The following is a 14,122-nucleotide window of genomic DNA, read 5'->3' as shown; positions in this document are numbered from 1 at the left end:
TCCGGCCAGTAAACACTGTTCCATTCAGTTGCCTAGGCTCTACCCCGCAAGGGATTATGGGGCCATTAAAAGAAGATGATTGGAGGGGAGGGGTTCGATCCTTGCCTCAGTGTCGTCCATCTCCCCCCCCCTCCCGGGTTGTGCCTCAGTTTCCCCCCCTTCCCGGCGTGTTTGGGGGTCTCATAATGCCCAAAGGGAGGGTGGGAGGAGAGGAGGATGGGGGGAAAAAAGGAAGGCTGGAAAAACTAGTGAAAAAAAGAAAAAAGGAAAGGAAAACTAGCCAAGAACTAGCTATGTTTAGGCTCCCGGGGACAGAAGGCTCTGTGTGTGCTTTGTGTTGTTGTGTTGCGTTGTGTTGTGGTGTGTCACGATGGTTGCAAAAAAGCCCTTGACAGCTTTTGAAAGAGCATCATTGGGGGGGGTGGGGGAAAAGAGAGAGACAGCTCAGTGCTGTGGGGGCGGCTGGTTGCCGTCTGTGCGCCTTCCGTCTGAGGCAGACACGGCTTATATTGCACGCTTCCCGCGTGTGCGCACACACGGCATCCTCGCCCACACGCCCCGTGCTCCCTGGATGCAGCCGACGGGCCCCAAGACTCGGATTTGGGAGGTGGCGGGGAGAGAGATACCAGCACCAGTCGCCTTTCCTTCCTCCTTCCCTTCCCTTTTCTTTCTTCTTCCCCTCCCTCTTTCCCTTTCTCCCTTCTCCTTTAGTCCCAACCTTCTTCCCCTTCCCCTTTTCTTTTCCTTCCTTCCTTCCATCCTCCCTCCTGCCCCCTTCCCTTCTCCCTTCTTCCCTTCCTCCTTTCCCACCCTTTCATTCCCTCCATTTTCCTTCTCTCCCTTCTTTCCCTCCCTCCCTCCCTTTTCTTAGTCCCTCTTCCTTTCCCATCTATCTTTTCCTTCCTTCCATCCTCTCCCTTTCCTTCGCTTTCTTCCTCCCTTCCATTCCTCTCTTCCTCCCTTTTCCTTTAGTCGCTCTTCCTTCCCCATCTATCGTTTCCTTCCTTCACCCTCCCTTTCCTTTTTCTTCCTCCCTTCCATTCCTTTCTTCCTCCTTTCCCACCCTCCCTTCTTTCACTCCCTCCCTTTTCCTTGTCTCTCCCTTCTTTCCCTCTTCCCTTCCTTGCTTTCTTCCTCCCTTTCATTCCTCTTCCTCCTTTCCCACCCTCCCTTCTTTCATTCCCTCCCTTTTCCTCTTCCCTTCCTTGCTTTCTTCCTCCCTTCCATTCCTTTCTTCCTCCTTTCCCACCCTCCCTTCTTTCACTCCCTCCCTTTTCCTTCTCTCCCTTCCTCACTTTTCCTTTAGTCCCTCTTCCTTCCCCATCTATCTTTCCATCCTCTCCCTTTCCTTCGCTTTCTTCTTCCCTTCCTTCCTTCCTTCCTTCTTTCACTCCCTCCCTTTTCCTTCCCTCCCTTCCTCCCTCCTTTCCTTTCCTTTCTCCCTTCCTTCCTTCCATCTCTCTCTCATTATCCTGACCACGCAATCGTGCGGGTGCTATGCCAGTCGTAAGTGCGAGGATTGGTTCTGTTGTAACATCGGTCTCTAAATGAGTAAGTCGAGGACTATTGAGGCAGGTGTCAAGACCAGGTGAGCCGATGTCTGCGAAGGAAATCTGCCTTTTTTTCGTCCACAGAAGACAGCGGAACTCCTGGCCACAATCAAATCATTGTCTTTATTTCCAATAGGACTTTGTTTTTATACAGCGCCCACCCCAAGAGGGGTAGAAATGGGGTCCAGTGGTCTCCCACCCACCCCAAAATCCAGAGTTTCAGCTCCTGCCTGCTCTGTTCGGGTGATTGTTTTTTTTAAACTGGATACTTCGCCGAACAAGCCAGCCCCAGGTGCAGAAGTGAGAAGGATGGAGAAAAGAAAAGACAGAAATAAATGGAAAAATATATGGAAAAAAGGAAGGAAGAAATCAGGGTGGACAACTTTTTTGGGTGGTTTGGGCCAATTTGGGTTAATGCAATCCCACAAGGCTCTTAAGGCAGGAGTTTGCAAACTTGGCAACTTATAAGACTTGTGGACTTCAACTCCCAGAATTCCCCAGCCAACAAATCGCAAAACTTTTAAAACTTGTGGACTTCAACTCCCAGAATTCCTCAGCCCGCCATACTGGCTGGGGAATTCTGGGAGTTATAATCCACACGTCTTAAAAGTTGCCAAATTTGGAGGGCCGTGGTTTAAACAATGCCATGAGGATTAAAATTCAAATTGCTATTAAAAACGAATCATTTCCCCAGGGAAGAAAGGAAATTAAAATTATTTTCATTCTACTTTGGACCTTTAGATTCATGGCTTTATTTTTTTTGGAAGGGGTTTCATAGAATCTTAGGGTTGGGAGGGACCTCAGAGGTCTTCTAGTCCAACCCCCTGCTTAAATGGCTGTCCAATCTCTTCTTAAAAACTTTCTTTTTTCCATTTTTGCCCTGGTGGATGCCATCCTTCCTGGAGGATGTTAGATTGGCACAAGGGTTAAATCTCTTGCTCAGTGGGGATTTAAAGCTGCATGGATCCTATGAGTGGCTGATAGATAAAATTTACCAAACTCCTCGTCTTCCTCTTCGGCTTCCAAATTAAAATCTAAATTTTTTAAAAAAATTTCTGGGCATCTTGATAGGCGTGGACGAGATGTTCTAAGTCACGCAGGGCATTTGGCTTTGATCTTAATTATATATATATCTTATTTTTTCTCCTGCTCCCTATCAGCAACTAAGACCTATTTTAAAAACGATTTAATTAAGACAACGTGCAGCTTCCTGAAAAGGCCGAAATGCAGAATAAATAACTTTTTTTTTAAAAAAAAAAAACCAAATAAATAAAATATTTTTGCAATTTTATAAGGTTATGTTTTGTCATTTAAAATTTTTTTTGGGGAAATCTTAATATTTTTAATCTTCATTTTATCGTTTGTATACCTTGTATGCCGCCCCAGAGACTCTTCTTTTGAGGTGGACAGGCAGTTAAAAAAATAGAAATAAATATGAAATAAAAGCGGAGCGCACGCAAGCTTTACCGAACAAACTTATCAACTCTGCTTCTTACGGTTTATAGATTAAACGATTAAACCAAAAGGGAACTTGATCAATAAAATAAATTCTGCAAAAAAAAAAAAAAAATCTGGGATTTTGTTTTTGTTTTTTTTGGAAAAAGGAAGGCTGATCATCACCGGATCAAGAAAGCAAAAGCTTCCACAGCCAGGAGCAGTCTAGCAGATTAAGGCTGTTGCTTTTGAGCCAGCTGCCTCTTTTTTTTTTTTAAAGAGAAAATCTGGGGCCAGGATCCATTAGTTCTCCCCCCCATTGGTTTTAAAAAAACCATTAAAATTGAATTAATTTGATTATCGCAGGAGGGGGGGGGCTTTCTAATATGAAAATATCGGTAAGAAATATGAACCGCTCCCAACCTTAAGAGAAGAGGCTGGCTTTCCTGAATGGAGAGATAATCGTAATTTTGAGGGGGGGGGGAAACAGGACGGAGTGTGTGAAAAAGGAAAAGGAAAAAAAAAAAGAGAAAAGCAGACGGGAGGGGGGGAGAGAGAGAGAGAGGTTGATCTATCGCCATAGCAACAGATACTGGTCTCAGCATCGCTTTGCGGTCTCAGAGGATCCAGGAAAAGAGAGAGAGAAAAAAAGAAAAGATGGAAAGAAAAAAGCCTGTGTTTTTTTTTTTTTTTTTTGCACCTCTCCCCCTCAAAAAATCCCTATGGAGCTTCTCTGGGGGGGTGGGGAGGAGAAAAAGAGGGGAGAAGACCCCCCCACTCCTCCTCAAAATCTCTTCCCCCACCCTCACCCCGAATATACATCCCTCCTCAATTAAATAGCTGCCAAATATCGGAAAATTTTCCTTCCTGGTGCTTTTCCGTTCCTCAGTTGTTGTTGTTTTTTGAGAAATGGGAGTTTTTGGCCCCCCCCAAAAAAATATGGGGTGGGGGTAGGAGGAACTCAAAAGTGGGCTACGGCAGGAATCGGTCCAACCCAGAGAGGGGAGGGGAGAGAAAAAAAGGGGGGGGAAGTTGTCTTCTGCGTCCCAAATCCATTCGCGGACTTTCCCCCGCGAAAGTTCAGCGGGGATGCTTCCGGAAGCGTCTGGCCGTGGGGGGGGAGGGTGGGGGGGGAGGAGGACGCTGGCTTCGTTCTCCAAATCCGAACCGGTGTTTCTGTGTTGTGTGAATGTGTGTTGTTATCCGGAGCACAAGAGGGGAGAGCAAAAAGACGGGCCACCCCTCTGAAAAAAAAAAAAAAGATGGCGGAGACGGCGGCTTCTCCGGCTGGTTCCGGCTTTGGTCAGGCACGGGTGGATCCATCTCGGCTTAGCGTTTCAGCCTCCAGGAAGAATGTTGGGTGGGTGGGCTTGTGTGTGTGTGGGGGTCTCGATTCATCCCGGAGGAACCAAAGGGGGGGGTGTTGGTAGCGGCGGTGTCGATCGGAGGGTCCTGCCCCTTCGGTTGGCGCGATTAGAAACTCACCAGGGTATAAACCATACTGCCGGAAAAAGAGAAAGAAAAAGGGGTTGTTATCGGATCCGTCAGTCCTCGGTTTACGGCCACCGTCGAGCCCAACGTTTCTCCTGCTAAGCCAGGCATTGGTTAAGGGAGAGGTAGGGCCTTTCTTGCCCACCGTGGTTTAAATGAAAACACTGAGGTTGTTAAGTTTAGTAAAACGGTCGTTAAGTGAGCCTAATCTGGCTTCCCCCTTATCTTGGCTTGTCATAAGGTCGCAAAAGGAGATCTCTCTCCCTCCTTCCATCCCTTTTCCTCCTTCCTTCTTTTCCTCCCTCCCTTTTCCTTGCTTCCTTCCTTCCTCCCTTTCTTCCTTCCTTCCTCCTTCCCTCCCTTTTTCTTCCTTTCCTCCTTCCTCCCTCCCTCCCTCTCTTCCTTCGGTAAGTCAAGAGCTATCATTTCCCTGGCTTTCTTCCTCCCTCCCTTCCTCCTTCCCTCCCTCCCTCTCTCCCTTTTCTTTCCTTCCTTCTTTCAGTAAATCAAAAGCTATCATTTTCCTTCCTCCCTCCCTCCTCCCTCCCTTTTCCTTCCTTTCTTCCTCCCTCCTTCTCTCCCTTTTCTTCCCTCTCTCTCTCTCTTCCTTCGGTAAGTCAAGAGCTATCCTTTCCCTGCCTTTCTTCCTCCCTCCCTTTTCCTTCCTCCCTCCTTCCCTCCCTCTCTCCCTTTTCTTTCGGTAAATCAAAAGCTATCATTTTCCTTCCTCCCTCCCTCCCTTCTTCCTCCCTCCCTTTTCCTTCCTTTCTTCCTCCCTCCTTCTCTCCCTTTTCCTCCCTCCCTTTTCCTTCCTTCCTTTCTTCCTCCATCCCTTCCTTCCTTCCTCCCTTCCCTCTTTTCCTCCCTCCTTCCCTCCCTTTTCCTTGCTTCCTCCCTCCCTCCTTCCCTCCCTCCCTTTTTCTTCCTTCTTTTCCTTCCTCCCTCCCTTCTTCCTCCCTCTTTTCCTTTTCTTCCTCCCTCCTTCTCTCCCTTTTCCTCCCTCCCTTCCTCCCTTTTCCTTCCTTCCTTTCTTCCTCCATCCTTTCCTTCCTTCCTTCCTCCCTCCCTTCCCTCTTTTCCTCCCTCCTTCCCTCCCTTTTCCTTGCTTCCTCCCTCCCTCCTTCCCTCCCTTTTTCTTCCTTCTTTTCCTTCCTTCCTGTGGTAAGTCAAGAGCCATCTTCATTTGTGGCAGTGTTTCTGGTTACTTTGGGATAACCATTGAGGGAAAAACGGGGTAAAATTTAAGCAACTATGGAGACCTGTAAAAGTCGGGACTCACCTGTACAGGTAATAGAAGAAAGACAACAGATAAAAAGCCAGTTTGCACCATGATTCTTTCTGGCAATAATTTAAGATGTCAGCATTCATGATAGAGACGGCATCGTACATGACTTCTGAGCCATCAGCCGGGCGGTGAAAGTACCTGCAAGAAAGGAAGGCAGGAAAAAATAAAAAAATAAATAAAAATAAAAAAATAAGGGGCTTGTAAAATGTCCAGTGGTGATCTCAACTGGCCAATTTTTTTACCTCAAAATGGCTAATCGTGAACTCAAGATGGCCGATTTTGGCCTCAAAATGACCAATTGTGCCTCAGAATGACCAATAGTGTCTCAGAATGACCAATTGTGCCTTAGATTGACCAATAGTGTCTCAGAATGACCAATTGTGCCTCAGAATGACCAATTGTATCTCAGAATGACCAGTTGTGGCCTCAGAATGACCAATTGTGCCTCAGAATGACCAATTGTATCTCAGAATGACCAGTTGTGGCCTCAGAATGACCAATTGTGCCTCAGAATGACCAATTGTGCCTCAGAATGACCAATAGTGTCTCAGAATGACCAATTGTGCCTCAGAATGACCAATTGTATCTCAGAATGACCAATTGTGTCTCAGAATGACCAGTTGTGGCCTCAGAATGATCAGTTGTGGCCTCAGAATGACCAATTGTGCCTCAGAATGACCAATTGTGCCTCAGAATGACCAGTTGTGGCCTCAGAATGACCAATTGTGCCTCAGAATGACCAATTGTATCTCAGAATGACCAGTTGTGGCCTCAGAATGATCAGTTGTGGCCTCAGAATGACCAATTGTGATCTCATAATGACCAACTGTGATCTCAGAATGGCCAATTGTGTCTCAGAATGACCAACTGTGATCTCAGAATGACCAACTGTGATCTCATAATGACCAACTGTGGCCTCAGAATGACCAATTGTGACCTCAACATGGCCAATTCTAAGATTTCCACCTCAAAAGGAAACCCAGGAATTTGGGGCGCTTTCCTTCAAGTTAAAACAAAACAGCCCAGATTTTATTAGGCTGGAACTCCCGCAACTCATCACCGTCACGAGTTTGAATCTCACCAACCCTCAGACAGAAGGACGAGGAAAAAAAAAAAAAACCTGTTGATTTTTAGGGACAATTTTTAAATGGAGGAATTAATTGGAGTCCTGCTATTTTCTGTTTAATAATGCCGAGCTTCTCTTCCACAGCTCGAAATCTCAGTCCAAAAAAGACATTGGAAGGGTGTCCCAGCTGTCCTTTTTTTAGAACCAAAACTAGCTATTTCGACGTATAGATAAATATATACGCATATTTACCCCACTAAGGTCTATTTTTGCATATTGCAACAAACAAGGACATCTACACTGCCAACTGACGTATCAACGACCAAATAACATCTGTTAAAAGAAAAATTTCCAACTTTTTTCTCACTTTCGGTTAAGGCGTGCAAGTTTTTGGGAAGATAAAACTTCTACAGGGTAAGTCCTCGTTTTACAACAATTCGTTTAGTGACTGAAGTTACAACTGGGAAAAGAAAGGGAATTACAATTGGCCCTCTACTTATGACCATCGCACTTCAAAATTCAGGTGATTGGCAACTGGAATGCCTTCCTTCCTTCCCTCATTCCCTTTTTCCTTCCTTTCTTTCTTCTTCCTTCCTTCCTTTTTCTTCTTCCTCTCCTCCCTCCTTTCTTTTTCTTCCTTTCTTTCTCTTTCTTCTTCCTTCCTTCCTTTTTTCTTCCTTCCTTCCTCCTCTTTCCTTTCTCTTTTTTCTTCCTTCCTTCCTCCCTCCCTCCTTTCTCTTCCTCTCCCCTTCCTTTCTCTTTTCTTCCCCCTTTTTTTCTTCCTTCCTATCTCCCCCTTCCTTTTTCTTTTTTCTTCCTTCCTTCTTTCCTTCCTCCCTTTCTCTGCTTCCTTCCTTCCCTCCCTCCTTTCTCTTCCTCCCACCTTCCTTTCTCTTTTTTCTTCCTTCCTCTCTTTCTCTGCTTCCTTCCTTCCCTTTATTCCTTCCTCCTTCTCTTCCTCTTTCCTTCCCTTTTCCTTGCTTCTTTCCTTCTTCCCTCCCTATTTCTCTTCCTTCTTTCCTTCCTCTTCCCTTCCTTTTTCAGCCCCCCCCCAATTCCCCAGCAAGAGATTTATCCTTAACAAAATGCAAATTTAAAAATGAGATTTTGGGTTAAATACCTTCACAAAGAAGAGCTTATTATTTTTAATGCATACAGTAGCTTGAAAGGGTTGAGTTTCCCCCTTTAGGGAACGAGGAGAATCAGTTCTATAATCCAAATTATAAGAGTGTCTCTTCCTAAATTGTTATTTTATTTTTTTAAAATCACTTTTTTGTTCCCATCTGACTTTGTTCTCTTATGATTTGGCTGCTGATTTCCTCTGTGGCTTCACAGCCCCTCCTTGAGACCCCGTCCCACCTGCTCCCCCGGCCTTAAAACAGGGACCCCAAGTCCCAAGATGTCAGACGCCCAAAAGGAATGAGAGCAGAGAGGGGGAGAAGTTGGATCTGCAAATCGCCTAGAAACCCCCTTTGCCCCAAACGGACAAAGCAAAAGCTCTTTTTTGGAGCAAGATGGGATGGATTCAAAGCTATGCTGGCTCATTTGATTTGGGGCATCGGGGCAGAAAAGAGGGAGGAAAGGAGGCAGGAAGGAAGGAAAAGAAGGAAAGAAGGAGGGAGGGAAGAAGGAAGGAAAAGAAGGAAAGGGGGAGAGAGGGAGGGAGGGAGGAAAGGAGGGAGGGAGAAACAGAAGGAAAGGGGAGGGAGGAAAAGAGGGAGGGAGGCAGGAAGGAAGGAAGGAAAAGAAAGAAAGGGGAGGGAGGAAGAAAAGAAATAGGAAGGAAGGAAAAGAGGGGGGAAGGAGGAAAAGAAGGAAAGAGGGAGGGAAGAAGGGAAGAAGGAAGGAAGGAAAAGAAGGAAAGGGAGGGAGGAAGAAAGGAAATAGGAAGGAAGGAAAAGGAAGGAGGAAAAGAAGGAAAGAAGGAGGGAGGGAGGGAGGAAAAGAGGTAGGTGAGGGGAAAAGAAGGGAAGAGGGAGGGAAGAAAAAAAAGGAAAGAGAGAGGGAGGGAAAGGGATAGGAAAGAAGGAAAAGAGGGAGGGGTGGGGGAAAAGAAAGAGGGAGGGAAGAAGGGAGAGGGAGGGAGGAACAGAAGGAAAGGGAGGGGGAGGGAGGGAAGGAGGCAGGAAGGACGGAAGGAAAAGAAGGAAAGAGGGAGGGAAGGAAGAAAAAGAAGGAAAGGGGGAGGGAGGGAGGAAGAAAGGAAATAGGAAGGGAGGAAAAGGGGAGGGAGGAAAAGAAGGAAAAGAGGAAGGGAAGAAAGGAATGGAGGGAGAAACAGAAGGGAAGGAAGGAGAAAGAAGGTAGGAAGAAAGGAAAAGAGGTAGGTAGGGGGAAAAGCAGGAAAGAGGGAGGGAAGAAAGGAAGGGAGGAAGGGAGGGAGAAAAAGGAAAGAGGGAGGGAGAGAGGAAGGAGGGAGAGAAAGGAGGAAGGGAGAAAGGAAAGGAAAGGAAAAAGGGAAGGAAGGAGATAAAAGGCAGGGAGGGAAAGAAGAAGGAAGGAAGGAAGGAAGGAAGGAAGGAAGGAAGGAAGATCGCCCTTAAAGACTGCTACTACGAATTTCCACTAACCCATCACCCCCTTACCTCCACAAGTGATAAAAGAGGAGGGGTATGTTGAGGCCCAGAGTCACCCATTCAGCTGCACAGAGGAACATCAGGCAGAAAAGGCCATGGATGGAATATTCCGGAACCACGAGCTGTCGGAGAGAAGAAAATTCAAATCCCCCCCCCTTTTCCCATCAGATTACAAACAGATGATTTTTTTAAAAAAAATTATTGTTTGGTTCAATTCTTATGGTTCGCACAAAAAACACAACCAGGACACACATACACACCCAGCACAATCACCCCACAATACTGCTCCTTTCTCCCGCACAAAATCCTTTCTTGTTATATAGAAACGGATTTATTCGATGCTCCGTTTTTCACGATTCTAATCGGAGCGATTTCGAAAACCTCAGCGGAAGGGATTTTTGCAAAGATGCCTCATTTGACAAACCCCCCCCCCAAAGAAAGGATTATTTTCCCCCTCGTTTTATTTATTTATTTGGGGTTCGCATAATTAGCGAGGCAACCTTTAATCTTATTTAAAAAAAACAAACTCAGATAGAAAAGATGAGAGAGAGGGGGGGGAGGGAGAAAGAGGGAGAAAGAGAGAGAGAAAGAATGAGGGAGAAAGAGAGAAAGGGAGGGAGAAAGCGAGAAAGAAAAAGAGTGAATAAGAAAGAGTGAGAAAGGGAGAGGGAGAGAGAAAGGGAGGGAGAAAGAAGGAGAGAGGGAGGGAGGGAGAGAGAGACGGAGAAAGTGAGAAAAAGAAAGGGAGAGGGGGAGAGAAAGAGGGAGGGAGAGAGGGCGAAAGAGTGAGAAAGAGAAAGAGGGAAAGGGAGAGGGGGGAAGAGAGGGAGGGAGAGAGAGAGGGAGAAAGGAGAAAGAGGGAGAAAGAAAGGGAAGGAGAAAGAGGGAGAAAGGGAGAGGGGGAGAGAGAGAAAAGGGAGGGAGGGAGGGAGAAAGGGAGAGAAAGGTAGGGAGAGGAAGAAAGTGAAAGAAAAAGAAAAAGAGAGGGAGAGGGGGGAGAGAGAGAGAGAAGAGAGGGAGGGAGGGAGGAAGGGAGAGAGAAAGAGAGAAAGAGGAAATCAACCTTAGATTTTATATTTATTAATAGTTACTGGCTGACTAATGAATTCATCACAATTGTGTGATCAGCGCAACGTTTTATTGTCAGGTGTCACAACATCCCTGCCATAAATCTAAGATTGGATAGGTTTGAAATGGGAATGGTATCAGAAATTGCAATCAGAAGTAGTTGACATTTGGTTCCCAAAAGCCCGATCTGCTTTTGCAAGAAAGAAATCGCAATGAAAGAATCATGCAATACGATAATTGCAAAAATAATATTGCAGATTAATGCAGTATAAAAATGCACTAAAAGAATGCAGCGCAAGTAAGGCAACGTAAGAATGCGGCATAACAATGTACAATAACGCAATAAGATAAGGCAACCTAAGGCAAATATAAGAATGCCATATAAAAAGGCAGAATTATAATATATTACAATGCAATAAAATATTGCAATGTAAGAATGCATAATTCGAATAATGTATGATAATGCAACATACTATTGCAATGTAATACAATATAAGAATGCATAATTTGAATAATCTATAATAATGCAACATAATATTGCAACGTAATACAATATAAGAATGCATAATTTGAATAATGTATAATAATGCAATATAATACTGCAACATAATACAATATAAGAATGCATAATTTGAATAATGTATAATAATGCAATATAATACTGCAACATAATACAATATAAGAATGCATAATTTGAATAATGTATAATAATGCAATATAATATTGCAACGTAATACAATATAAGAATGCAATACAGCGCAATATAAGAATGCATAATTCAAATAATGTATAATAATGCAACATAATATTGCAATGTAATACAATATAAGAATGCATAATTTGAATAATGTATAATAATGCAATATAATATTGCAACGTAATACAATATAAGAATGCAATACAGTGCAATATAAGAATGCATAATTCAAATAATGTATAATAATGCAACATAATATTGCAACGTAATACAATAGAAGAATGCATAATTCAAATAATGTATAATAATGCAGCATAATATTGCAACGTAATACAATAGAAGAATGCAATAGAAGAATGCACAATTCGAATAATGTATAATAATGCAACATAATACAATATAAGATGGCAAAGTAATACAATAACATAAGAATGCAATGATGGTGATGACTGGGGCAGCCATTTCAAGATAGGAAGGAAGGTCAAATTAAGGGGTAACATTTGGCTTTCGTTACCCCTGAGAAAACTAATCTCTTTGGGGCCATTGCGCAGAGCTGAGAATCTCTCCCATCTGTATAACCCCCCCCAATGCGCGAAGAACCGCTTCCTTCCTTCGTTTCAGTTTAATTTAGACTGACAGCAACAAGCTGCAACAGATTTGAGAGGAACAGACATCACTTTGTACTGTGCGTGCCTTTGCACAAAGCCACACTTTTCAGACAAGAATAACCCTTGGGGGTGGGCGCCCCCCAAAACCCTGATGGCTTAGAGCTCGGGGTTTTTTTTTTTTTTTAGCAAATCAGAGCTTTGTCAAGAACAAGAGAGTGAGGCTGGATCTGATGGATATTGTACAGCATGAGCAGGAGGGAGGGAGGGAGAAGGTACAAGATGGATGGATAGATGGTTGGAGAGAGAGAGAAAAAGAGAAACAGAGTGATAAAGATAGATGGATGGATGGATGGATGGATAAATGGCTAGAACAGATGGACAGAAAAGACGGAAGGGAGGGAGAGAGGGAGGGAGGAAGGAGAGAAAGGAGGAGGGCAGGAGGAAAGAAGGAAAGGAGAGAGAACAGGAAGGAAGGAGGGAGGGAGGGAGGAGAGAGAAAGGAGGACAAGAGGAAGAGAACAGGAAGGGAGGGAGGGAGAGAGGAGGAAAGGGAGGTGAGAGGAAAGAAGGAAGGAAGGAGAGAAAACAGGAAGGGAGGGAGGGAGAGAGAAAGAGGAGGGCAGGAGGAAGAAAGGGAGGGGGGAGGAAGAGAAGAGGAAGGAATGGAGGGAGGGAGGGAGGAGGAAAGGGAGGTGAGAGGAAAGAAGGAAGGAAGGAGAGAGAAAACAGGAAGGGAGAGAGAAAGAGGAGGGCAGGAGGAAGAAGGAAAGAAGGAGAGAGAACAGGAAGGAAGGAAGGAGGGAGGGAGGAGAGAGAAAGAGGAGGGCAGGAGGAAGGAAGGGAACAGGAAGGGAGGGAGGGGAGGGAGGGAGGAGGAAAGGGAGGTGAGAGGAAAGAAGGAAGGAAGGGGAGAGAGAAAACAGGAAGGGAGGGAGAGAGAAAGAGGAGGCCAGGAGGAAGAAAGGGAGGGAGGGAGGAAGGAAGGAAGGAATGAAGGGAGGGAGGAGGAAAGGGAGGCGAGAGGAAAGAAGGAAGGAAGGAGAGAGAAAACAGGAAGGAAGGGAGAGAGAAAGAGGAGGCCAGGAGGAAGAAAGGGAGGGAGGGAGGAAGAGAAGAAGGAAGGAAGGAAGGGAGGGAGGGAGGAGGAAAGGGAGGTGAGAGGAAAGAAGGAAGGAAGGGGAGAGAGAAAACAGGAAGGAAGGGAGAGTCCTTCGGGAGAAGGGCGGTATAGAAGTTTAATAAATAATAATAATAATAGAGAAAGAGGAGGGCAGGAGGAAGAAAGGGAGGAAGGAAGGAAGGAAGGAAGGAAGGAAGGAAGGAAGGAAGGAAGGAAGGAAGGAAGGAAGGAAGGAAGGAAGGAAGGAAGGAAAGCCGGGGAGGGAGGGAGGAAACGTAGAAGGTAAAAGATGGATGGATGATGGCTAGAGAGAAAATATAAGAAAGATGATAAGATATCTAGACATACCCAGTTCCTTCTTCCTAGGTTTTAGCCTCCATCCAGGCCCCTCATCATCTCTGTGGCTCTTCTCTGCACTCTTTCTAGAGTCGCAATATATTTTTATATCGTGGCAATCTTGGAGGTCCTCTAGTCTAACCCCGTGTTCAGGCATGATCCTTTCGGGCTGTCCAATCTCTTCTTAAAGACCTCCAGTGATGGGAGCACCCACAACTTCCGGAGGCAAGCATTTCCTTAGGGCGCATGTCGGCAACCCGCGGCTCTGGAGCCGCATGTGGCTCTTTTGTCCCCCTGCTGTGGCTCTCTTTATTGGCTGAATCTACCACTGGCTGGCCCCGCCCCTCGCCCTCCCCTTCCAGTCACTCCTCACCTGGCCTGAGAGAGATGAGAGAGAGAGAGATGCCTGTTTCCCACAGAAAACACTGGGAGCCACAAAACCTGAGTAGGCGTGGCTGGGTGTGTGTGTGTCATGTGACTAGGTTGGAGTGATTGACGTCGAGTTGGCCACACCCACCCAGGTTTTGAGGCTCCCGGTGTTTTCTTTTCTGTGGGAAACGGGTCCAAATGGCTCTTTTGAGTGTTTTAACGTTGCCTCAGGACAGCGATGGCTAACCTTTTTGCCGTCGCGTGCCAAAAGTGGGAGGGGGGGCATGGGGGGTCACGGGTGCCTGGGCCCACGTCCATAATTCAATGCGCCCCGCCCTCCCGCACATGCGCACGTGACTCCCCCACACTTCCCCCTGCTTTTGGCACGCGATAGGCCCGTTTTTTCCCCCTCCTCAGGCTCCAGAGGCTTCCTAGGAGCCTGGGGAGGGCAAAAACAGTCTTCCTCATCCCCCCCGGACAGAGGCCTTCTGGAGGCCGGAAACAGTCAGTTTCCCGACTTCC

General features: G+C 45.8%; 1 protein-coding gene across 3 annotated transcripts in view; it reads right to left on the bottom strand.

Moving 5' to 3' along the window:
- Positions 1-1,654: 1,654 nt before the first annotated feature.
- Positions 1,655-14,122, bottom strand: part of CNIH2 (cornichon family AMPA receptor auxiliary protein 2) — a 39,179-nt gene continuing 26,711 nt past the window's right edge. For all 3 annotated transcript variants that reach the window (XM_034408061.3, XM_060685083.2, XM_060685082.2), the window contains 3 exons: positions 9,412-9,524; positions 5,755-5,898; positions 1,655-4,485 (listed from right to left, as the gene is read on the bottom strand). In XM_034408061.3, coding sequence (XP_034263952.1) covers positions 4,458-4,485; positions 5,755-5,898; positions 9,412-9,524 — 285 coding nt within the window. In that variant the 3' untranslated portion in view covers positions 1,655-4,457. The remainder of the gene's footprint in view (positions 4,486-5,754; positions 5,899-9,411; positions 9,525-14,122) is intronic.

This window comes from Pantherophis guttatus, chromosome 18 (assembly GCF_059756535.1).
Source record: "Pantherophis guttatus breed Tessera chromosome 18, ASM5975653v1, whole genome shotgun sequence".
NCBI classification, from domain to species: domain Eukaryota; kingdom Metazoa; phylum Chordata; class Lepidosauria; order Squamata; family Colubridae; genus Pantherophis; species Pantherophis guttatus.
This window is presented reverse-complemented; position numbering and strand designations above follow the sequence as displayed.